Here is a 27025-nt window from a genome sequence, read left to right as displayed (position 1 = left end):
TGAATATCCTATAATTTTCATTTTCTTTCTTTCTTTTTTTGAGTGTCTGTATCTGGTTTTGGTATCAAGGTAATGCTGGCCTCATAGAATGAATTGGAAGTTTTATTTCCTCTTCTGTTTTTTGGAATAGTTTGAGAAAGAGAGGTATTAACTCTTCATAAATGTTTGGTAAAAGTCATCTGTGAAGCCACTGGGCCTGGACTTCTGTTTATTGGGGATTTTTGGTTATGGGTCCAATTTTGTTACAAGTAATTGGACTGCTCAGATTTTCTATTTCTTCCTAATTCAGTTTTAGAAGATGTACATTTCTAGAATTTTGTTTCTTCTAGGTTGTCCAGTTTGTTGGTGTATAATTTTTTTATTATTAACATATAATGTATTATATTGTTTCAGGGGTACAGGTCTTTGATTCACAGTTAATTCTTTCAAAAATACACAGCACTCACAACACATACCCTCCCCAATGTCCATCACGCAGCCACCTCATCCTTCCCACCCCCCCCTCCACTCCAGCAACCCTCCATTTGTTTCCTGAGATTAAGAGTCTCTTATGCTTTGTCTCCTCCTCTGGTTTCATCTTGTTTCATTTTTCCCTCCCTTGTCCTATGATCCTCTGCCTTGTTTCTCAAATTCCACATATCAGTGAGATCATATGATAATTCTTTCTCCGATTGACTTATTTTGCTTAGCATAATACCCTCTAGTTCTATCCACGTCATTGCAAATGGCAAGATTTCATTTTTCTGATGGCTGCATAATATTCCACTGTATATATATATATATATATATATATATATATATATATATATACACCACATCTTCTTTATCCATTCATCTGTCGATGGATATATCTGGGCTCTTTCCAATAGTTTGGCTATTGTGGACATTGCTGCTATAAACATTGGGGTGCAGGTGCCCCTTCTGATGACTACATTTGTATCTTTGGAGTAAATACCCAGTAGTGCAGTTGCTGGGTCATCGGGTAGCTCTATTTTCAACTTTCTGAGGAAACTCCATACTATTTTCCAGAGTGGCTCTACCAGCTTTGCATTCTCCTAGCTTGTCCAGTTTGTTGGTGTATAATATTTTATAATAGTCTTTTATAATCTTTTATGTTTCTGTCATGTTAGTTTTAACTTCTCTTTTTTTCTGATTTTACCTGAGTCTTCTCTTTCATGATGAGTCTGGCTACTGGTTTATTAATTTTGTTTATTTGGGTCATTTCTCTTTTCTTTTTGATCAGTCTGGCCAGGGGTTTATCAATCTTGTTAATTCTTTCAAAGAACCAGCTCCTAGTTTCATTGATCTGTTGTACTGGTCTTTTGGTTTCTAATTCATTGATTTCTGCTCTGATCTTTATTATTTCTCTTCTCCTGCTGGGTTTAGGCTTTATTTGCTGTTCTTTCTCCAGCTCCTTTAGGTGTAGGGTTAGGTTGTGTATTTGAGACCTTTCTTGTTTCTTGAGAAAGCCTTGTATTGCTATACACTTTCCTCTTAGGACTGCCTTGGCTGCATCCCAAAGATTTTGAACAGTTGTGTTTTCATTTGCATTGGTTTCCATGAATTTTTTTTAATTCTTTAATTTCCTCTTTGACCCATTCATTCTTTAGTAGGATGCTCTTTAGCCTCCATGTATTTGAGTTCTTTCCGACTTTCCTCTTGTAATTGAGTTCTAGTTTCAAAGCATTGTGGTCTGAAAATATGCAGGGAATGATTCCAATCTTTTGGTACCGGTTGAGACATGATTTGTGACCTAGGATGTGATCTATTCTGGAGAATGTTCCATGGGCACTAGAGAAGAATGTGTATTCTGTTGCTTTGGGATGGAATGTTCTGAATATATCTGTGAAGTCCATTTGGTCCAGTTAGTCACTTAAAGTCTTTATTTCCTTGTTGATATTTTGCTTAGATGATCTGCCCATTTCAGTGAGGGGGGTGTTAAAGTCCTCCACTACTATTGTATTGTTCTCAATGTGTTTCTTTGCTTTTATTATTAACTGGCTTATATAATTGGCTGCTCCCATGTTAGGGGCATAGATATTTACAGTTGTTAGATCTTGTTGGATAGACCCTTTAAGTAATATATAGTGTCCTTCCTCATCACTTATTACAGTCTTTGGTTTAAAATCTAATTTGTCTGATATAAGGATTGCCACCCCAGCTTTCTTTTGGTGTCCATTAGCCTGTTGAATCGTTTACCACCCCCTCACTTTCAATGTGGGGGTGTCTTTGGGTCTAAAATGAGTCTCTTGCAGACAGCATATCGATGGGTCTTGTTTTTTTATCCAATATGATAGCCTGTGTCTTTTGATTGGGGCATTTAGCTCATTTACATTCAGGGTAACTATTGAAAGATATGAATTTAGTGCCACTGTATTGCCTATAAGGTGACTGGTACTGTATATTGTCTGTGTTCCTTTCTGGTCTATGGTACTTTTAGGTTCTCTCTTTGCTTAGAGGACCCCTTTCAATATATGCTGTGGGGCTGCTTTTGTGTTTGCAAATTCCTTTATTTTTTCTTTGTCCTGGAAGCTTTTTATCTCTCCTTCTATTTTCAATGACAGCCTAGCTGGATATAGTATTCTTGGCTGCATATTTTTCTTAGTGCTGTGAATATATCATGCCAGTCCTTTCTGGCCTGCCAGGTCTCTGTGGATAGGTCTGTTGCCAGTCTAATATTTCTACCATTGTAAGTTATAGATCTCTTGATCGAGCTGCTTTCAAGTGTTTCTCTTTGTCTCTGAGACTTGTAAGTTCTACTATTAGATGTCAGGGTGTTGACCTATTTTTATTGATTTTGAGGGGGATTCTCTGTGCCTCCTGGATTTTGATGCTTGTTTCCTTCCCCAAATTAGTGAAGTTCTCTGCTATAATTACCTTGATCCCAAAACCAGATAAAGAACCCATCAAAAAGGAGAATTACAGACCAATATCCTTGAACATGGATGCAAAAATTCTCACCAAAATACTAGCAGTAGGATCCAACAGTATATTAATTAAAAGGATTATTCACCACGACCAAGTGGGATTTATCCCTGGGCTGCGGGGTTGGTTCAACATCTGCAAATCAATCAATGTGATACAATACATTACTAAAAAAAAGAACAAGAACCATATGATCCTCTCAATTGATGCAGAAAAAGCATTTGACAAAGTACAGCATCCTTTCTTGATGAAAACTCTTCAGAGTATAGGCATAGAGGGTACATACTTCAATATCATAAAAGCCATCTATGAAAAACCCACAGTGAATATCATTCTCAATGGGGAAAAACTGAGAGCTTTCACCCTAAGGTCATGAACGCGGCAGGGATGTCCACTATCACCACTGGTATTCAACATAGTATTAGAAGTCCTAGCCACAGCAATCAGACAACAAAAAGAAATAAAAGGCATCCAGATCAGCAAAGAAGTCAAACTCTCACTCTTTGCAGATGATATGATACGTTATGTGGAAAACCCAAAAGACTCTACCTCAAAACTGCTAGAACTCATACAGGAATTCAGTAAAGTGGCAGGATATAAAATCAATGCACAGAAATCAGTGACATTCCTATGCACCACCAACAAGACAGAAGAAAGAGAAATTAGGGAGTCTATCCCACTTACAAATGCACCCAAAACCATAAGATACCTAGGAATAAATCTAACCAGAGGCAAAGAATCTGTACTCAGAAAATTATAAAATACTCATTAAAGAAACTGAGGAAGACACAAAGAAATGGAAAAATGTTCCATGCTTATAGATTGGAAGAACAAAAATTCTGAAAATGTCAATGCTACCTAGAGCAATCTACACATTTAATGCAATCCCTATCAAAATACCATCCACTTTTTTCAAAGAAATGGAACAAATAATCCTAAAATTTGTACGGAACCAGAGGAATGTTGAAAAAGAATAGCAAAGCTGGCGGCATCACTATTCCGGACTTTCAGCTCTATTACAAAGCTGTCATCATCAAGACAGTATGGTACTGGCACAAAAACAGACACATAAATCAATGGAACAGAATAGAGAGCCCAGAAATGGACCCTCAACTCCATGGTCAACTAATCTTTGACAAAGCAGGAAAGAATGTCCAATGGAAAAAAGACAGTCTCTTCAACAAATGGTGTTGGGAAAATTGGACAGCCACATGCAGAAGAATGAAACTGGACCATTTCCTTACACCACACACAAAAATAGACTCAAAATCATTGAAAGACCTCAGTGTGAGACAGGGGTCCATCAAAATCCTAAAGGAGAACACAGGCAGCAACCTCTTCGACCTCAGCCGCAGCAGCTTCTTCCTAGAAACATCGCTAAAGGCAAGGGAAGCAAGGGCAAAAATGAACTATTGGGACTTCATCAAGATAAAAAGCTTTTGCATAGCAAAAGATACAGTCAACAAAACCAAAAGACAAGCGACAGAATGGGAGAAGATATTTGCAAATGATATATCAGATAAAGGGCTAGTATCCAAAATCTATAAAGAACTTCTCAAACTCCACACCCAAAGAACAAATAATCCAATCAAGAAATGGGTAGAAGACATGAACAGACATTTTTCCAAAGAAGACATCCAGCTGAAGATTGCTTGGCATCAGGGAAATCCAAATCAAAACCTCAATGAGATACCACCTCACACCAGTCAGAATGGCTAAAATGAACAAGTCAGGAAATGACAGACATTGGCGGGGATGCAGAGAAAAAGGAACCCTCCTACATTGTTGGTGGGAATGCAAGCTGGTGCAGCCACTCTGGAAAACAGTATGGAGGTTCCTCAAAAATTGAAAATACAGCTACCATACGACCCAGCAATTGCACTACTGGGTATTTACCCTAAAGATACAAGTGTAGTTATCTGAAGGGGTTCGTGCATCCCGATATTTATAGCAGCAATGTCCACAGCCAAATGTCCATAGCCAAACTATGGAAAGAGCCAAGATGTCCATCGACAGATGAATGCATAAAGAAGGTGTGGTATATATATATACAATTATGCAGCCATCAAAAGGAATGAAATCTTGTCAAGCAATAAGTCATAGAAAGACAAGTATCATATGATCTCACTGATATGAGGAATTCTTAATCTCAGGAAACAAACTGAGGGTTTCTGGAGTGGTGGGGCGTGGGAGGGATGGGGTGGCTGGTGATTGGGGAGGGTATGTGCTATGGTGAGCACTGTGAATTGTATAAGACTGTTGAATCACAGACCTGTACCTCTGGAACAAATAATATATGTTAATAAAAAATATAGGATTGGTAAAGTGTAGGGGGGCAGTCGGAGGTGGAGACAAACCATGAGAGACTGGACTCTGAAAAACAAACTGAGGGTTTTAGAGGGGAGGGGGTTGGGAGGATGGGTTAGCCTGGTGATGGGTATTAAAGGAGGCAGGTACTGAATGGAGCACTGGGTGTTATACGCAAACAATCATGGAACACTACATCAAAAACTAATGATGTAATGTATGGTGATTAACATAATAAAATTTAAAAAAATGTAAAGAAAAAAGAAAGAAAAGATGCTTAATATAAGTCTTAAACTTATTGAGATTTGCTTTTTGACATATCATGAGATCTAATCTCATGGATTCATCTTTTTTGGGGTTCCTGGATATCTGTTTTCTTACCCAAATTAGGGAAGTTTTCAGCTGTTATTTCTTCAAATAAGTTTTCTGCTCCCTTCTCTCTGTTTCTCCTTCTGGGAACTCTATATTGCAAAATTTATGTTTAACGTTGTTGCAGAGGTCACTTAACTTGTCCTCATTTAAAAAATTTCTTTTGCTGTTCAACTTAGTTGCTTTTCAATACCCTGTCTTCCAGCTTACTGATCTGTTCTTCTGGTTCCTCTACTCTCATGTGGATTCCCTCTAGTGTTCTCATTTTAGTTGTTGTACTTTTTAGTTTTGGTGGGTTTCTTTTTATATTTTCTGTCTCTTTGTTGAAGTTCTTACTGAATTCATCCACTCTTCTCTCAAGTCTGGTGAGCATCTTTATGAATTTTAGTTCTTTTTCTGAGGTCATATTCTTTTGTTTGGAACATCTTCCTCTGTCTCCTGATTTTTGTCTCAGTTTGTGTTTGTTTCTATGAATTAGATGGAACAGGTACCTCTCCCAGTCTTGAAGAAGTGGCCTTTCTTAAGAATGTCCCCTGTGTAGACTGTGTGCTTAGTGGCTTTGGCTAGCTGATTGGTGCTGGATGGGTATTGGCTGGGGCACTCTGCACAGGAGACACCCTTGTCAGGTCAGCTGGAGCTGAAGCAAGTGTAATCCAGGGGTTCCTGGAGTGCTTTGCATGGTCACCCTGGAGGGACAGCTGAAAGGAGCAGGCTCAGGCCACGGGTTTTTGGAGTGCTCCACATTGGGGCTGCTTTGGTGGGATGGCTGCAGATGGCATGGGAGCAGGCCAGGTATGATGTGGGTGCTTTGTCCCTGGGTCACCTTGGTGGGACAGCTGGAGCTGGTTTGGGTTAGGGGACTGAGTACCTCTGACTCTGGAGAGAGTTCCAGCAGTTAAGCCCATTTGGCAGACATTCTAAGGTTAGTAAATGAATTTCCTTCACTTTAATAGTCTATTTTCCCTTTAAACTACTATCTGTGTTTTGTTTTGATTTTCTGTTCCCCAGGGTGGGCAAGTCTGCACATGGGCCCCTCAGTTCTATCTCTCCCTACTATAGGTTGCCACATTGGGGGTGGGTGTTCTCAATGTTACTGTGTCTCTGCTGTTCCTACTCTCCTTTATGTGGTCCCTCTATTCTTTGTTGTGTAGAAGCTGTTCAATCAGCCCTTAGTTCTTCAGGAGGAATTGCTCTGTATGTAGGTATAGATTTGGTATGTCTGGGAACTGAGTTCAGGGTATTTCTATGCTTCTATCTTGGACTGCCTCCTATTATAGCGTGTTCTTATAAGGTAGCAAACTAGATGGAAATAAAAGCCTCTCTCAGCATATTCCCATCTATGTGATAGTATTTTCTACTTTATCTTGTGTGTGTGTGTGTGTGTGTGTGTGTGTGTGTTAGGAGTGAGAGTGAGGGGAAGGGGGAAAAAGAGAGACTGTCCTAATGTCTTTCCTTCTCTCCCTGTAGTTTTCTATCTTTTAAAATTATTTTTTCTTTATATCTCCTCTTTTAAAAATAGATAAATGGAAATTCTCTATTTCTCACTTATACTTTACTTGGGTATCCAGTCTCACTATATCTCTCAAACTTCAGTATGTGTAAGGACTTCCAGGGATACCTTGTACAAAATACAGATTTCCAGGCCTTTCAGAAATTATTTTTCATTAGGTCTGCAGTGGGGCCCAGATTCTGGGAGCGTCACCCCTTCATATTCTAATGCAAGGAATCAAGGAACCACACTTTGAAAATACTTTTTCTGTGACAATTCCTGCTATTGCTATAAACAGTAGCTATGTGTGATATTTTCCCTACTGATTTTAATTGCATTAATGTCAACCAGCCAGTTATCTGCATTTTCTTAGAAATTATGTTCAAAGGCATAGGTATTTGATTCATAAAGATATCTGTAGACCACTTTTATACTAAATTAATTTGCTTAGTTTTATTTTACATTTCCACAATTATAAATATTGTGAATTAACAACTTTGCTTCAACTATAGGAGAATGCAAAAACACTCCAGGAGAGAAGCATTGCTTATATCAACTCAGATTCATCTATAGAAGGTATATTTTATTTCAGATTATGAAACCATGTACCATCTTTTAAGTCTGCAAATTGTAACTAACTTGTAAACTAAGGTTATTTTCTTCCTATGAAGTTCTTCAATGATACCTTCATTTTCCATTTTACCACAGGGAAAATCATGATTCAAATGAATGAGTGTATGATTCATAATTAAGCTACTGATCATAATTTTAGTATATTTGCTATTTGCCTATCTTGAATTACTACTTAAAACTCTAGTATTAATATTAATCATATTCTTCCTGTGGAGATATTAAACAAATTAGGCTAAAATATTTCAGAATATTTTACAGAATATTTATATAGAAATACCTCCTGTATGTATTGGAACAATTTGAAGTAAACACAGACTTCCCTTGGAACTCAACATGTGACATTTGTGTCTCTAAGCTTTCATTGTATGATGATGTCTAGGTAATGTTAGAGCATACTTACGAGTTACTGAAATGCTCTAGTCTTATGTCTTGATACTGTTGAATTGAGTAAATAAAGAATGGATGGTATAGCTTTATCACTTCCTTTGCCAAAGTCCCCCTAAGAGATAGCACCTTAAGAATGATGCTAGGATTACTGTGGGACTTGCTGCCTTAGCATCCAAAGCCCTCCTATACACTGCAACCTCTCTTGCTCCTGAGGAACTATTTCCACTCCATTCTAATTCCTTGAGAATGATGCCTTCAATTTCAAGTCTATTATACCTTGTTTACAATTAGAAATAGAATTAGACTTCTATTGGAATTTCATTTGGAAGTATTAAAATATACTCTATTTTTTTCAGGCAATTATACTCTCAGAGTTGACTGTACACCTCTTCTTTACCAATTGGTGTATAAACTAACAAAAGAGGTAAATAAATCTGTCTTAATGTTTTCTGATGAATGGATAAGTGAATGACACATGTTTTCTTAATTAGTGGTACTGATTTTTAAAGTGGTGAGAGATATAGCTGATTTGTGTATATACCAAGTCAGAACAAAATCTTTAATACAGTATTTAAATGACCTAACTATAAAAATAGTATTGCTAGTCTCTTCTAATAGTAGCTATTAATAATTGTGTGCACTGTTGTCAAGTATTAGGTACATAATTTCATGTGGTAGAGGCATTTTGATAGAACAGAACACTGAGCTGAAAATGGAAAAGGCCTTGGGTTCAGACCCTACATAGTGAATTCTAGCAGCAGCAACAATAAAAAGACATGGTCACTGAATCCAAATACTTAGTAATCCAGAGAGGATACACTCTTGTAAATGAGGATTTATACTTCAGTAGAATATTGGGTACTACCAACAATGGAGAACAATTATGGAATAGAGAATCTGAAATCCTGGGGTAGCTGGGGAAGCATGAGAAGAGGTTTATAGAATAATTAGTGCTTGGCCTGTAAAATGGAAGGATGTGAAAGTAAGAGAAAAGGCATTCTTAGCATAGAACACAGTACCTAAAACAGATGTGGAGATATGAAAGAGAATATTTCCTGACCTCTAGGTGGCTCAGTGTGACATGAACATAAGGTTTTGGTGGAAAGATGGTAAGAAATGGGGCTGAGAAATAAGCCAAATTCAGAAATCTGGCGATAGAGAAATTAAAAATCTAACAAGGTTATACATTATCATATTTGTTCATTAGAAAGATCACTCTGTATTAGTGTAGTGAATAGAATAAGCTGTAGCACCTCTAACAGCAAAATGAAAATAATTCTTGTCATATAGGAATTTTGTAAATATTGGTAAAAAAGTACTCTGAACTCTAATGTACTCTAAAAATTATATAATCCATTCACTTAACATCTGTGTACTTCATTTAAATAGTTCATTGTAGAATTTAATTACAGAAATATTTCTTTGATGTTATCACTTTACATTACAATGTGAAGTAGTGTCACTTTTCTGAAGGTACTGTTTCCTACTTTCCCTTATTATTGCCCTTTCCTTTCTCCTTTTAGTGTCTATAAAAACTAGTTTTCTCAAATGAGAGTTCTCTCATTATTCTCATCACAACTCTCAACATATTGGGTAGCTTGTGTTCTTGATCCTTTTATTGGAATGTCCTATAAAAAAAATCTTATCTAAAGCCTGAGAAAGTCCTTCTCAGCATATACACTTATGCTTTGTGCTGTCCTAGAGATGGCTCCTGCCTTTGATCTCAAGAATAAGAAGAATTTTCAGGGTGCCTGGGTGGCTTGGTCAGTTAAGCGTCTGACTCTTGATTTTGACTCAGGTCATGATCTCAGGGTCGTGAGATGGAGCTGTGTCAACATGGAGCCTGCTTGAGATGCTCTTTCCCTCTGCTCCTCCCCCCATGCTTGTGCTCTTTCAAAATAAAAGAGTATGAATGTTAGGGCCAACAGGGATATGTTTAGGTCTATGCCCCTTTGTACAGAGGCAGATGCTTATCTATGGCTATACCAAAACCCAGTAGAAAAAGACTTGTATTCTCCTGTGAGCTGATTATTACAATTTTACCAACCCCTAGTGTGTGTTGGCACAGTCAAACCATGCTGGTAACATGAGAATAGGATAAGAGTTGTAGAGGGCAGAGCTTAGAGAGAAGGGCAGCTGCCTGATAAAAGAAAGAAATGGGACAGGGTGTTGAAATAATGGAGGAGGGTCAGCATCTATGAAGGTGTGTATATCAGAGACAGAAAGTATGATCCAGGGAGACCAGGCTGAAGGGACACCATTCTGGTTAGTACTACACTGAGATGGTGATTCCAGGAAATGAAAGGATTTTTGGGGGAATTCAATCTAAGCAGGATGTGGGAGTTGGAACAGGTTCTTAGCTATTGCAAGTTGGCAGGAGCAGAGTAGAGTAGAACCCGGTGAGTTGGCTAGAAATGAACAGAACATCTCTGCAGCTGCAACATGTAAAGGGATGACTGTGGAGTGCCAGGACTGTTTCTAAGCTCAGGGCTGCATATGCAATGATGAGGTAACAACCAACTCTGTATAAGGCCAGAGAAAATATCAGAGGAACTGATATTTATGTTAAGATGGGGACCATTATCCCCACTTCCACAAAACTAGGGCTTCAAGAGGGGAAACAGTACACCAAAGGTTATAATGCTTTCAGAGCTGCATAAGTAGGGTATGCCCTTTTTTTTTTTTTTTAACAAAGTAGAGCTATAACCAAATTTTAGGTGGGTATGTGTGATAATATGGATTTTTAAAATAGACTTTAGCCTTCGAAGTCTGCAATTTTTCTCCCACGTGACCCTGCTTTTCTTCAAGTGGAGAGAGAAAAGTTATGTTTGTGGGCATACTTTTAATGAGGGTAGTAAAAAAGGTTCATGCATTACAGAAGCTCTTAGAATTTCCAAGAGAAATCTGAGGTTATACAGAGCTTTTAAAACCCATCAAATTCCAACTTTGTTTAAATATAATTTGACTTTCTAAAATGGCATTTCCTCTTTATCCCACCTGCCCTACAAAACCAGGACTTACATTGCCAATTTTAGGCTTAGCTTCTTTAGGCATATCTGTTGCCCCGAGGCCTTTTTTTATAGGTCTTCTTGGACAAAAGCAATTTACTAAAGTAAATCTTTCTAAATTAGTTTCCCCCAGTAACTTGCCACTAAAAGAGATCTAAGCTCCCAAAAACCAAAGTGATGACATTTTTTAAAAATCTGGAACTCTAGTAAAAAGCTTACCAAAAGAAGCAGGAAATTTTATCCCAGGTCTCTGGCAAAATTACCATTAGGCAGACAACAAAAATGAACAAGAATTTGGTTGGATTTTTTTCTTGCCAATTGCTTTTGTTTTTCTATAAAGAACATAACACATATCCATATAGTAAGTTGATAACATGGTCAGATTTTAGTTGATTCTGCCTCTAATTCACAATATTTGATTTTTTCATTCCAGATCTCCAGCCCAGATGATGGTTTTGAGAGTAAATCTCTTTATGAAAGCTGGTTGGAAAAGGACCCTTCATCTGAAAATATAAATTTTCCTAGGTAAATTACTAGGATAAATTATAATTATAAATTATGAATTCCCCTTTGCTCCTTGTTTCCCCAGACATGCAATTCTTAGATGTGTCAACAATTTGAGTAGAGGAAAGATAATCCCAGAGAATCCCTCTGTAGCGTTTGATTTGCTAATTGGACAGAATAGCCATCATTCAATCTATAATAGATTCTAGTTTTGCAGACTTTTAGTCAAAATTATTTTGCCACATTATCAGGTATTGTTTTGCATTCTTGCATTAAATTTCAAATATGTGTTAGATAGATTAATAAATCATGTAACTTCAAATAAGTTACAATAGCAGCTTCCTTGAATTTTTTGTTTCTCCTGCAATACTATTTCTAAAAACTAGTAAGAGTGTATAGCTTCATTCTGTATTCCAAATAAGTCTTGTGGAAGTTTGCATTTCCAGTATAGTTTCACATGCTTATTAAAAAAAAATTACTGGATTAGAAAAAAAGGTTTTAAAAACATCCAAGGTCAGGAGTGCCTGGGTGGCCCTATTGGTTAAGCGTCCACCTTTGGCTCAGGTCATGACCTCAGGGTCCTGGGATAAATAAAATCTTAAAAAAAAAAGCCGAGGTCTAAATCTCAACACATAATAGTTTGGAAGTATATAGTTATGTTCCTAATGCATATTCTGCTTTACTCACCATTTTATTAAGAATTTTTGTTATTATATATGTATATATAAATATGTATGTAGTGGTTTTCTTTACTATATGCAAAGAAATGTATTTTGATTAAATTTCTAAATAAGGCACATTGAGATTCTTAATGATCTTAAATATTTTTATTTGTTCTTAATTTTTATTTTAAATATACTTTATCATGGCAGTTTTTTTTAAAAGATTTTATTTGACAGAGAGAGAGAGAAAAAAACAAAAAACACTAGGAGAGGCAGAGGGAGAAGCAGACTCCCTGCTGAGCAAGGAGCCCGATGCAGGGCTCGATCCCAGGACCCTGGATCATGACCTGAGCCACCCAGGCGTCCCTCATGGCAGTTTTCTTACTAGATTATAGTTCTCTGAGAGTAACCAAATCTTATTTTCCCCTCTAAATAAATACCATAAAATGCTGAAAATATTAGAGAGACTATAGTCTCGGGCTCCCTGCTCAGTGGGAGTCTGCTTCTCCCTCTGCCTGCCGCTCCCCCTGCTTGTGCTCTCACTCTGTCAAATAAATAAATAAAATCCTTAAAAAAAAAAAAAAAAAAAAACCAGACTGTAGTCACTACGCTGCTGTCTTTGTTGGTACTGTTCAACTCTGGCTGTAGTCAGTCAATGCAGAATATATTTTTATCACATGATAGTAAAATATTGTGTAATGGTGTACCTTCTCCTAATTCTTGTAAATATGCTATGCAATTCCTTGCTTGGATTCACTGTCCCATTTATTTCATAATTGTTTTAATTTATTTCTCCCTGTGTGTATATATATTTATATTCTACATCTAGAATCAACAAACTGGGATCTGGAAGTGATTTTGAAGCTTATTTTCAGAGACTTGGAATTGCTTCAGGCAGAGCCCGTTACACTAAGAATAGGGTAAGCCATTTTATTATTTTGGATACACAGCACTTTATCCAACTTTTTGTTAGGAATTTTAAACAGTTTAGTTTTTTGGCACCAGGGCACTAGGTCACGCAGCCCAGGAAGAATCCCAGGGGCAAAGGCTGACTTCCATGTCCCTTTATAGATGGACTCAGAATTAATTTGGGTTATTCTGTCAATTTTCCCTGCAGGATTATTCAGTGAAGTGGTAGTTATCAGAGTAATGCCAGGTACTTTGCTGGTTATCAGAACCAAGTAGTTCATATCCGTTTTTGGCACAGGCTTTGTTGGAAAGCCTCATTCTTCTCATCTTTTCCTGAGGAAAATATGCAGTGAAGAACCTGTGTTGGTTACAGGGTTACAAGAGCCTTTACTGTCAGTAGCCCCTCTTCACATTCCCACTCCTGACTGTCATCTGAGGCTAGGGCTCTTGATGAGGGTATAAAATAAGTTCCTCCCGATTTTTAGTTGATTCTCGTTTCAGTTCTGCACTGACTAGTGTACACCATTGTTACTCAAACACATTGATAATATACGAGTCCTAGGATATGCCAACATATACCATGTCTGCTTATGTTATAAATTATGTGATAAACCAAACTGAAGATTACATCAGTAAATTCAGATTTGTCAGATTTTAATAATTTTCAGATCATAATCACAGTACACCAACATCTTGCTTGTCTAGAATACATACCTCTTGTAAATCTGACTATCCAGAATGTGACTGAGAACAGAGATGGAAGCAAAAACAGCTCTAAAATAACCCAAAATAAATGTATAAATCTGTATACTAATACTCATTAAACTCTTTCAAGGCCTATTCACTTTTATATTCTGTCATCAATCTGAACAAAGCCATCTAATTTCTAAGACATTGTGGATTAAAAGCAGAGTATTAGAGACTAACACATGGATTCCTTTTAGTGATACTAAAAGCAATAAAAATATTAACCAAAGTAGCAGATAAACAAAAACTAAACTTAGGAAAGGCAGCCCTAAGAAGTCAAAAAGTATTTACATAAAATACCACTATGTAGTAATTTATCATGGTAGCCCATTAATTATGTAATAAAGGGTAAATGCCATTTGGTTATACACTTTGGAAGGGCAGACAAGGTGCTTAAATATCAAATTCCTCAACTATATGGTTCTTAGCCGCCCAGAACCTTTCATTTCCAGTCAATTGATAAATAATTTTAAACTGTGTTAATAACGCAGTTTGAGTATGTACTCCTTAATTTGTTATCAGAAATACAATAAAGACAACTTTCAGGAAGTATTTTGAGTGAAGATTACGTGAATTACAAAACACCAGTAAAATTTTAAACTAGTGAACATATGGTGATAGTGTTATAGTTAGATTTTAACTTTTTTCTGCTTCATTGTGATAAAACTCAGGGTGCCATATGGTTGTATTTTCTTCTGCAATCATTTTTATGGTTACATGAATCCTATAATTTGAATATTTAATGTTTGTATTTAATACCTGCCTTTTTTTCTCCCCCAGAAAACAGATAAATACAGCAGCTACCCAGTATACCATACGATTTATGAGACGTTTGAATTAGTAGAGAAGTTTTATGATCCCACATTTAAAAAACAGCTTTCTGTGGCTCAGTTACGAGGAGCACTGGTTTATGAGCTTGCAGACTCTAAAATCATTCCTTTCAATATTGAAGACTATGCAAAAGCTTTGAAAAACTATGCAACAAGTATCTACAATTTATCTAAGAAACATGACCAACAATTGAGAGACCATGGAGTATCATTTGGTAAGAATGGCTGGGTATTTTATAATCTTTAAGTTGGAGCTTTAAGATACTGTCTCCTTTTGTCACCAGTGCATACTCTTTGATCCCAGAATATATACCTGCATCACTTAATTCCGACTTCTGGAAAAAAAACTAAACACTTTTAAAGAACGTAATTTCATCTGATATTTGTAGGATGAATCCATTTCGCTAAGATTGTGCTATAAACGTTGGGTTTGTAAATATTTTCCCTGTGTTGCTGCCTTTAAAAATATTTTTACTGTTAAAAGAATAATACTAGTAAGATAAACACTACTACACAAAGATGGGAAAACAGAGAAAACCTATTCCACTACATAGGTAATTACTGTTATTATTGCATATATTTGTCTACATGGAGGATTCTTTTTACATGGTTTTAAGCATTCTTTCATAGCCATTTTGCAGTACTGTCCTATACTATGTACCCCCTACAAAGCAGGGATGAAATATAGTGCAGTGGCACTGAGCACTGGGTCTAGAAGCAGTTACCCAGTTCAAATCCTGGCTCTAATATTTAAATCACTGTGTGATGTTGGGAGAGGTACGTGGCCCCTCTCTGTGCGTCCATTTTCTTAGGAGTGAAACAGTAAAGAATACAACATGTTTCTAAGACTGCTGTGCCTGAATCAGTTGGTAAATATATGGAAACAATGGTGCCTGACACTTATGCTCATGAATGTTACCTACTAGTAGGGTTTTATTGTAACCATTTTCTTTTAATCTGGGAGTATATATTCTTAGTATATACCAGAATTGTCAAATTTGTATTCAGTGTCTACCATCTACAAGTTCTGTGTTATTTCCTGGGAGATACAAGGATGTATGAAAAATAATCATTGCCCTCAAAGAGCACAGAATCTCATGTGAAGGAGAAGACCAAAATGCTGGGGACAAGTTATTATAGGAGTACACAGAAAGTACAGTGGAACACAGAGAGTAAGTACAGAGTAGTCATTAGTGTCTTTTGAATTTACTACATCCAAATTAGTCATCTTCAAAGTTATGATGAGCAGCAGGTACTAAGATCTAGATAAAATGATGCAAAGAAAATTTAGGAAATTGTGTTTACAGGAGCAATTGGAGAATGATGAGGCAAATGAAATGAATAAGCAGAGCCCACAGCAAGATGGACATTCATAGTTCTTTGGCTATCCAGCATCCAGTTCTTTTCCTAGATGCCCTGCTTTTCTCTTGAATTACTTTTTATCAGCTGAAGTCAGGATCCTACAGAGAGAGCACAGAGTTAAAGTGGAAGGACTCTGTTGACACAGGTTAATTAGCCTAATGTATGTTAATACCCCCCATATTGTCAAACTCCCCATCTCATTGGTGACAGTCCATCTGCATTAAACATTCTTTATAAACATTTCTTCTACCTAATGTGCCCTACTCCCTTCCCAATCAAAATTCGTCATTTAGTGCCAGGCAAAAACAGACCCTCAGAAAATGTTTTAATGAAGGAATGATGGATGGGATGGATCTATAATCTGCACTTGCGGTCTCCAGTTCTTTACTTCCTTCTACCAATCCAGTGAACTGTCTTCCTACCCTACTGAAATTGCTTATGCCGAAGTTATTCACCTGTTACTAAATATCAGGGATACTTTCTTTTTTTACCCATCAATATTGTATTTCTGATAACAAATTAAGGAGTACACAGTATTCCAATTGTGGTTCATTGGAAATCTAAAATTCCTTCAATACTTTCCTTCAGCTTCGATAATAACTATTATTAGATTATTTGGTACATGGTTTTTAAAACAGCAATACTAATTAGAGCTTAAAGGATATTTAGGACAAAAAAAAAGGCCTTACTTATCATGTGTCTGGAACAGTAAGTGCTCTATCTGTAAAATGAATATTGTATCCCCTGCTTCACAGGATTAAGGAAGGAAGGAAATCAATTTCTGTTAATGTTTGGTTTAGAAAAGATGCAAAATGATAAATAGGTGGTTGTAATAAAAAATATACTGAGAACCTTCTCACTGCCCTTAGAATCTTTGTAAACTAGGAAAGCTTGACGAGACAAAACCCAATCCTATTTGTGTCCACATATGTCAGCTTGTTACAGGTGGCCTTTAAACAAGATCTTAAATGCACTCCTGACAAAGAGGGATTAATACTGTTTTAGACTATAATAATTGCAGGAACATAACTCATCTAGAGCTGTATCTAGTATCTAGCATATAGATGTACCAATAAATATGTATTGAAGGAGTACATACATGAATGATGCATTTCTGGTAAATTAGGAGTTAAAAGAATGATTTATGTCCTAGACTGTGGGAAGTTATTTCCTGAAGAAACAATTTAGTCATTTTCTATTTTATATACTGTTTCTTTGTTACAAATTTTTTTTCTCTTTAAATTTTTTATTGTTATGTTAATCACCATACATTACATCATTAGTTTTTGATGTAGTGTTCCATGATTCATTGTTTGTGCATAATACCCAGTGCTCCACGCAGAACGTGCCCTCTTTAATACCCATTCCCAGGCTAACCGATCCCCCACCCCCTCCCCTCTAGAACCCTGAGATTGTTTTTCAGAGTACATCATCTCTCATTGTTCGTCTCCCCCTCCAATTTCCCCCTCGTCATTCTTCCCCTACTATCTTTTTTTTTTTATCTTAACATATATTGCATTATTTGTTTCAGAGGTACAGATCTGTGATTCAACAGTATTGCACACTTCACAGCACTCACCATACCACATACCCTCCCCAATGTCTATCACCCAGCCACCCCCTCCCTCCCACCCCACCCCCACTCTAGCAACCCTGTTTGTTTCCTGAGATTAAGAATTCCTCATATCAGTGAGATCATATGATACCTGTCTTTCTCTGATTGACTTATTTCACTCAGCATAACACCCTCCAGTTCATCCACGTCATTGCAAATGGCAAGATCTCATTCCTTTTGAGGGCTGCATAATATTCCATTGTGTATATATTCCACCTCTTCTTTATCCATTCATCTGTCGATGGACATCTTGGCTCTTTCCAGGTTGGCTATTGTGGACATTGCTGCTATAAACATTGGGGTGCACATACCCCTTTGGATCCCTAAATTTGTATCATTGTGGTAAATATCCAGTAGTGCAATTGCTGGGTCTTAGGGTAGCTCTATTTTCAACTTTTTGAGGAACCTCCATACTGTTTTCCAGAGTGGTTGCACCAGCTTGCATTCCCACCAACAGTATAGGAGGGTTCCCCTTTCTCCACATCCCCAACATCTGTCGTTTCCTGACTTGTTAATTTTAGCCATTCTGACTGGTGTGAGGTGGTATCTCATTGAGGTTTTGATTTGGATTTCCCTGATGACGAGCGATGTTGAGCAATTTTTCATGTGTCTTTTGGCGATTTGGATGTCTTCTTTGGAAAAATGTCTGTTCACGTTTTCTGCCCATTTCTTAATTGGATTATTTGTTCTTTGGGTGTGGAGTTTGATAAGTTCTTTATAGATTTTGGATACTAGCCCTTTATCTGATATGTCATTTGCAAATATCTTCTCCCATTCTGTCGGTTGTCTGTTGGTTTTGTTGACTGTTTCTTTTGCTGTGCAAAAGCTTTTTATCTTGATGAAATCCCAATAGTTCATTTTTGCCCTTGCCCCCCTTGCCTTTGGCGATGTTTCTAGGAAGAAGTTGCTGCAGCTGAGGTTGAAGAGGTTGCTGCCTGTGTTCTCCTTTTAGGATTTTGATGGACTCCTGTCTCACACTGAGGTCTTTCAACCATTTTGAGTCTATTTTTGTGTGAGGTGTAAGGAAATGGTCCAGTTTCATTCTTCTGCATGTAGCTGTCCAATTTTCCCAACACCACTGGTTGAAGAGACTGTCTTTTTTCCATTGGACATTCTTTCCTGCTTTGTCAAAGATTAGTTGACCATGGAATTGAGGGTCCATTTCTGGGCTCTCTATTCTGTTCCACTGATCTATGTGTCTGTTTTTGTGCCAGTACCATACTGTCTTGATGATGACAGCTTTGTACTAGAGCTGAAAGTCCGGAATTGGAAGCCGCGAGTTTTGCTTTTCTTTTTCAACATTCCTCTGGCTATTTGGGGACTCTTCTGGTTCCATACAAATTTTAGGATTATTTGTTTCAGTTCTTTGAAAAAAGTGGATGGTATTTTGATGGGGATTGTATTGAATGTGTAGATTGCTCTACGTAGCGTTGACATCTTCACAATGTTTGTTCTTCCAGTCCATGAGCATGGAACGTTTTTCCATTTCTTTGTGTCTTCCTCAGTTTCTTTCATGAGTATTTTATAGTTTTCTGAGTACAGATCCTTTGCCTCTTTGGTTAGATTTATGTCTAGGTATCTTATGGTTTTGGGTGCAATTGTAAATGGGATCGAATCCTTAATTTCTCTCTCTTCTGTCTTGATGGTGTATAGGAATGCCACTGATTTCTGTGCATTGATTTTATATCCTGCCACTTGACTTAATTCCCGTATGACTTCTAGCAGTTTTGGGGTGGAGTCTTTTGAATTTTCCACATAAAGTATCATATCATCTGCAAAGAGAGTTTCCCTTCCTCCTTGCCGAATTGGATGCCTTTGATTTCTTTTTGTGTCTGATTGCTGTGGCTAGGACTTCTAATACTATGTTGAATAGCAGTGGTGATAGTGGACATCCCTGCCGCATTCCTGACCTTAGGGAGAAAGCTCTCAGCTTTTCCCCATTGAGAATGATATTCGCTGTAGGTTTTTCATAGATGGTTTTTATGATATTGAGGTAGGTACCCTCTATCCCTATACTCTGAAGAGTTTTGATCAAGAAAGGATGCTGTACGTTGTCAAATGCTTTCTCTGCATCTATTGAGAGGATCATATGATTCTTGTTCTTTCTTTTGTTAATATATTTTATCACGTTGATTTATTTGCGGATGTTGAACCAACCTTGCAGCCCAGGGATAAATCCCACTTGGTCATGGTGAATAATCCTTTTAATGTACTGTTGGATCCTATTGGCTAGTATTTTGGTGAAAATTTTTGCATCCATGTTCTTCAAGGATATTGGTCTGTAATTCTCCTTTTTGATGGGGTCTTTGTTTAGTTTGGGGATCAAGGTAATGGTGGCCTCATAAAAGGAGTTTGGAAGTTTTCCTTCCATTTCTATTTTTTGGAACAGTTTCTGGAGAATAGGTATTCATTCTTCTTTAAATGTTTGGTAGAATTCCCCTGGGAAGCCATCTGACCCTGGGCTTTTGTTTGTTGGGAGATTTTTGATGACTGCTTCAATTTCCTTAGTGGTTATAAGTCTGATCATGTTTTCTATTTCTTCCTGGTTCAGTTTTGGCAGTTGATACATCTTTAGGAATGCATCCATTTCTTCCAGGTTATCTAATTTGCTGGCATAGAGTTGCTCATAATATGTTCTTATAATTGCTTGTATTTCTTTGGTGTTGGTTGTGATCTCTCCTCTTTCATTCATGATTTTGTTGATTTGGGTCATTTCTCTTTTCTTTTTGATAAGTCTGGCCAGGGGTTTATCAATCTTCTTAATTCTTTCAAAGAACCAGCTCCTAGTTTCGTTGATCTGTTCTGCTGTTCTTTTGGTTTCTACTTCATTGATTTCTGCTCTGATCTTTATTATTTCTCTTCTCCTGCTGGGTTTAGGCTTTATTTGCTGTTTTTTCTCTAGCTCCTTTAGGTGTAGGGTTAGGTTGTATATTTGAGACCTTTCTTATTTCTTGAGAAAGGCTTGTATTGCTATATACTTTCCTCTCAGGACTGCCTTGCTGTATCCCAAAGATTTTGAACAGTTATGTTTTCATTTTCATTGGTTTCCATGAATTTTTTTTTTTTAAAGATTTTATTTATTTATTTGAGAGAGAGAAAGCACGAGAGGGAAGAGGGTTAGAGGGAGAAGCAGACTCCCCGCTGAGCAGGGAGCCCGATGCGGGACTTGATCCCAGGACTCCAGGATCATGACCTGAGCCGAAGGCAGTCGTTTAACCAACTGAGCCACCCAGGCGCCCTCCATGAATTTTTTAAATTCTTCTTTAATTTCCTGGTTGACCCATTCATTCTTTAGTAGGATGCTCTTTAGCCTCCATGTATTTGAGTTCCTTCTGACTTTCCTCTTGTGATTGAGTTCTAGTTTCAAAGCATGGTGGTCTGAAAATATGCAGGGAATAATCCCAGTCTTTTGGTACCGGTTGAGACCTGATTTGTGACCTAGGATTTGATCTTCTGGAGAATGTTCATGGGCACTAGAGAAGAATGTGTATTCCGTTGCTTTGGGATGGAATGTTCTGAATATGTCTGTGAAGTCCATTTGGTTTAGTGTGTCATTTAAAGTCTTTATTTCTTTGTTGATCTTTTGCTTAGATGATCTGTCCATTTCAGTCAGGTGGCTGTTAAAGTCCCCCACTATTATTGTATTGTTGTCAATGTGTTTCTTTGCTTTTGTTATTAATTGCCTTATATAATTGGCTGCTCCCATGTTAGGGGTATAGATATTTACAATTGTTAGATCTTCTTGTTGGATAGACCCTTTAAGTAGGATATAGTATCTTTCCTCATCTCTTTGTTGTCTGTGTTTTAAAATCTAATTTGTCTGATATAAGGATTGCCACCCCAGCTTTCTTCTGGTGTCCATTAGCATGGTAAATCGTTTTCCACCCCTTCACTTTCAATGTGGGGGTGTCTTTGGGTCTAAAATGAGCCTCTTAAAGACAGCATATAGATGAGTCTTCTTTTTAATTCAATCTGATAGCCTGTGTCTCTTGATTGGGGCATTTAGCCCATTTACATTCAGGGTAACTATGAAAAGATACGAATTTAGTGCCATTGTATTGCTTGTAAGGTGACTATTACTGTATATTGTCTGTATTCCCTTCTGGTCTATGCTGCTTTTAGGCTCTCTCTTTGCTTAGAGGACCCCTGTCAGTATTTCTTGTAGGGCTGGTTTCGTGTTTGCGAATTCCTTTAGTTTTTGTTTGTCCTGGAAGCTTTTTATCTCTCCTTCTATTTTCAATGACAGCCTAGCTGGGCATAGTATTCTTGGCTGCATATTTTTCTCGTTTAGTGCTGTGAATATATCATGCCAGTCCTTTCTGGCTTGCCAGGTCTCTGTGGATAGGTCTGTTGCCAATCTAATGTTTCTCCCATTATAGGTTACATATGTCTTCTCCGAGCTGCTTTCAGGATTTTCTCTTTGTCTCTGAGACTCATAAGTTGTACTATTAGATGTCGGGGTGTTGATCTATTTTTATTGATTTTGAGAGGGTTCTCTGTGCCTCCTGGATTTTGATGCCTGTTTCCTTCCCCACATTAGGGAACTTCTCTCCTATAATTTGCTCCAATACACCTTCTGCCCCTCTCTCTCTTTCTTCTTCTTCTGAGATCCCAATTATTCTAATGTTGTTTCGTCGTATCGTATCGCTTTATCTCTCGAATTCTGCCCTCGTGTTCCAGTAGTTATTTTTCTTTTTTTCAGCTTCTTTATTTTCCATCATTTGGTCTTCTATATTGCCGATTCTTTATTCTGCCTCATTTATCCTAGCAGTTAGTGCCCCCATTTTTTATTGCACCTCTTTAATATTGCCTTTTTGATTTCGACTTGGTTAGATTTTAGTTCTTTTATTTCTCCAGAAATGGTGTCTCTAATAACTTCCATGCTTTTTTCACGCCCAGCTAGTATCTTCAAAGTCATGATTCTGAACTTTAGGTCTGACATTGCACTAATGTCCATATTGAGTAGGTCCCTGGCAGACGGTACTACCTCTTGTTCTTTTTATTGAGGTGAATCTTTTGTCTTCTCATTTTGTCCAGAGGAGAATATATGAATGAGAGAACAAAATGCTAACAGGTTAACAAAGTCTCCAGAAAATATATTCTAATCAAATCAGAAAAGACCTGAAACCAGGAGAAAAGAAAGGGAAGGAAAAAAAAGGAAAAAAAAGATAAAAACAAACAAAAACAGAACAAAACAAGACAAAAAAACAAGACTATGACTAAATATGATCAGGCTGGTGCATAGATTAGTGGCTCACACTAGATTTTGGGTGTATTTTGGTCTGTTAGAAGAAAGTGCCTCCTAAAATTTTAAAGAAAGACTTATATATGTACAAAATATGGGTTGATATGATGAAGGGATGTAATATGACTATAAAGTTGAAAATTATAAAAAATTTTAAAAAAAGACGTTTGAAAAAAGAAAGGATTAAAAAAAGGAAAGAAAAAAAAAGGGATAGAATGTGATCAGGCAGAGTAGAACAAAGCCATACACTAGAGATTTAGGGTACATTTTGCTATGTTAGAAGAAACTGTATCTCAAAATTTTAAAGAGAGAACTTATATATATATATATGCCAAAAATAAGGGTAACTACTATGAAGGGATAGACTGACTCTAAAAATGAAAAATAAGTTTTTTTTTTAAAAAAGGGATTGATAAGATGGTTGAAAAAGGGAAAAAGAAAAATTCAAAAAAAAAGTTAAAAAAATTAAATTTGAAAGACTAATGAATCATGGTAAAAGAGCCATGAATTCTATGTGCAGTATTCCCCTAGCCCTGGAGTTCTGCCATTCTCATTGATCGGTAAACTTGGTCTTGTCTGGCTGTTGCTGATCTTCTCGGGGAAGGGCCTGTTGCCGTGGCTCCTAAATGTCTTTGCCGGAGGCGGAATTGCCCCGCCCTTGCTGGTCTGGGTTAAGCAATCCGCTTGGGTTTGCTCTGGGGAGCTTTTGTTCCCTGCAAGCTTTCCCTACAGCTTTGGAGGACAACAGTGAAAATGGCGGCCTCCCAGTCTCCACTCGCAGGAGCCCAGAACTTGGGGCCCCGCTCTTCAGTGCGCCCCCAGAGAAAAGCAGTCAGTTACTCCCGTCTCCCTGGTCTCTGGCCGCACTCCGTGCTCACCCAGCTTGTGACCGAGCATTTCTATCTCTGGCACACGACCCCGTGTGGAGTCTCCAAACCCAGCAGATCCCTGCGGTGCGCTCTTGTGCCACTCCTCCCAGGGGAGGAAGGGGAGTCTCCCCAATCTGCCGCTTGTTGGTTCCCTGCTGGAGGAGCAGTGGCCCAACTGTGTTGCCGATCAGTTTATGGCAACCCCGAGCAGAGAGCCCATGCCTCGGCTCTGTCTCTGCAGCCGGCTTCCCCGCTCTGATACCTGAGAGCTCTGCCGCACTCCGGCACCCTCAGTCCTTCTGTGACCCTGAGGGTCCTGAGAACACACTGTCCTGCAAGGGTTCCACCACCAGCTTAGCCACTGGAGCGTCCCTCAGCGGATCCGACTTCTAAAAGTTCCAATTTTGTGCTCCGTGGCTCTATCACTTGCCAGAAGCGGCAGACAGAGGCCCCCTCCCCTGCCGTCTATCCTCCCAAATACCGCCTCGGATTCACTTCTCCGCACATCCTACCTTCCATAAAGTAGTCGCTTTTTTGTTCAGAGTTGATGCTATTCTTTTCTTTGATCTCCTGTTGTTGAGTTCGTAGGTGTTCAGAATGGTTTGATCCCTATCCAGCTGAATTCCTGAGTCCAGATGAAATCCCGGTCTCCTACTCCTTCGCCATCTTGCTCCGCCCCCTCCCTTTCCTGTTACAAATTTTCTGATGATTTCCATGGATCTGCAGGAAGGCTCAACATTGTTTCAGTATTTATTCACTCATATCAGCCTGGAATGGGGTGGGTGGGAAAGTGAACATGTGATATAAGCTCCTCTTACTGACTTTCCTCTTTTGTATTTTTAAAAGATTCTTTATTTTCTGCTGTGAATAACTTCTCAGATGCTGCTTCAGATTTTCATAGAAGACTTACACAAGTTGATCTTAATAAGTAAGTTTCAAATGTAAAGCTCTGCATCATTTTGAAAAGTGATCTAGTTACTAGAATGAATTGTGTACACCTTGTAAGCATTCAACTCTACATCATTGCTCTACGGTCTGTAAACCAGCAGCATCAGCATTAACTACGAGCTTGTTAGAATATCAAACGCCATCGAAGACCTCCTAAATTAGGATTCCGCGCTTTTTAACAAGACTCTCCAGAATGGTTTGTATTCACATTGAAGTTTGAGAAGCATTACTCTATGGTAGACCAAAAACTCATTCCAACACAAGGGCCAAGGAGGATAGCTGGTAATTCACAGTTCCACGGTTTAAGTGCATCTGTAGTATGAATTTCACATTTCCAATACTTCCCCGACCAATTGCAGAAGTTTTTTTTGCATTTCATTTAACTGCTTTTCACTTTTAGATTGAAATATAATGAAAAAGTTGTATTTAAACATTATCTAACAAGTATAAATTGTTCCACACTGTAGTCCAGGTCACATTTATTTGTTCAGATCCAATTAGAATAAGCTTTTTCACCACCCATATTGGCAACAAGATGTAGCCTTCATTTTGAGGGGCTTCTCTCTCCCCCTTGGGTTGTAGGAAAGCCCAGAGAACCTATGTAGCACCCCAAAAAGAGTTGGCAGATTCCAAATATGAAAGGGGATTCCCTGCCCATGATGTGCAGCTACCCCCCACCCCAACTCTCCTTGCAGACTGTTGCAAGTTCCCTTTATTTGTTGTTGTTTAGCCTTTACTCAGTGGCATTAACTTGATAGTACACCCAATCTGCCTCTGCAGGAGGCTGGGCTCTCCTCCTAGAAAGAATTAAAAATGTCTTTCTGTCCTTTCTGTGGTCTTGACAAAACGAACCATTTCCAATAGGTCTCTCTTATTATGAGTATTAGAAAGATGCCTCCGTTGTTATATGTAGTTTAAATACAAAGCATTACTGTTAATCTGCATTTTCTTAAAAATCTGACTTTAGAAGTTTATTTTTCCATGCTTTAACCTGTATTATTTTAAAATACACAAAAACTAATGATGTAATGTATGGTGATTAACATAATAAAATAAAAAAAAACAATATAGTTCCATGGTAAGTAACTATAACTCTTATTTTTCAAGTCCCATTGCAGTGAGAATCATGAATGACCAACTGATGCTCCTGGAGAGAGCATTCATCGATCCCCTTGGTTTACCAGGGAGGCGGTTCTATAGGTAAGGAAACACCTTTCACTAAAGGACATTAAATACTTCACTGTGACCAAAACCAGCATGCCAAAGTCTGTTTTAAACTGCTGCCATCAGATGAACCGAAGGTGAATATGTATGCTCTGGGGAATATGGGTAAGATTATGTATAGTAGTATAAGTTGTAGTATCAGAAAACTTCGTGTTTATTGCTTTGCTGCAGATGTAAATGATAAATGTAGTTGAAAAATAACTCTAAGAAAATCTAAAAGCTATAGACTCTTAAAGGGAATCCTAGAGCTTATGTAGTTCAAAGTTCTACATTAATCTTTTCTATAGCATCTGAGGTAAGTAGCTATTTAGCCTCTGAATCGTACAGTGATAGGAGGAAGTCCATCTCGTTTTAAGAAATGTCTGTTAACAAAGTTTTCTTCATAAAGATCGTTTTCCCTGTAATTTTCTCCCTGACCCTGTTCAGCTCTCCAAAATCATATAGGATAAATTTAGATCTATTTCCATAGAAAATTTTAGGTTTTTGAAGATGGCTGCCACGATTCTGCTGAAGCAATATCCTCTTTTTGTATCTGTATCTCTAACCCTACCCCTAACCCTAAAACTTAACATAAAGTTTTCTTTTGCTATTTTGACTGTGTGCTTGCACAGTCTCCAGTTTTTTAAGGTACCTCTTAAACTGCAGTTCCTTGGTGAAAATTTGTGAGGCTGTTTATCATCAGATGACATACCAGAGACAGTTCTGTATGTTAGCTTTCTTGTAAGTATTATTGACTAGTATTAACCTTTAATTGTAAGCACAAGCTTTTAGAGCCCAGCTCTGGCTCATACTAAGTAACCTGGGCAAAATACTTACCTAAACCTCAGGTTCCTCAGCTATAGAGTATAACTGCTTTCACCCCATATAGTCTTACAGATTTCAGGAATGTGGAAGATTTAACTGAGAGAGGGATATACTCAGTAAATGGCTGCTATTTTTATAAAGTGATAAATAATATGAATATATTTACTGATAGAAGTAAAATAGCCATC

At 37.8% G+C, this 27025-nt stretch overlaps 1 protein-coding gene across 6 annotated transcripts in view; it reads left to right on the top strand.

Annotated features, from left to right (window-relative positions):
* Window positions 1-27025, top strand: part of NAALAD2 (N-acetylated alpha-linked acidic dipeptidase 2) — a 113355-nt gene that overhangs the window by 50841 nt on the left and 35489 nt on the right. For all 6 annotated transcript variants that reach the window (XM_027578080.1, XM_027578077.1, XM_027578078.1 and 3 more), the window contains 7 exons: window positions 7603-7666; window positions 8467-8534; window positions 11552-11643; window positions 13114-13204; window positions 14721-14985; window positions 24708-24789; window positions 25917-26009. In XM_027578080.1, coding sequence (XP_027433881.1) covers window positions 7603-7666; window positions 8467-8534; window positions 11552-11643; window positions 13114-13204; window positions 14721-14985; window positions 24708-24789; window positions 25917-26009 — 755 coding nt within the window. The remainder of the gene's footprint in view (window positions 1-7602; window positions 7667-8466; window positions 8535-11551; window positions 11644-13113; window positions 13205-14720; window positions 14986-24707; window positions 24790-25916; window positions 26010-27025) is intronic.

This window comes from Zalophus californianus, chromosome 11, assembly GCF_009762305.2.
Source record: "Zalophus californianus isolate mZalCal1 chromosome 11, mZalCal1.pri.v2, whole genome shotgun sequence".
NCBI classification, from domain to species: Eukaryota; Metazoa; Chordata; class Mammalia; order Carnivora; family Otariidae; genus Zalophus; species Zalophus californianus.
Note: the sequence above shows the minus strand (reverse complement) of the source record. Positions and strands in the feature narration are given on the sequence as shown.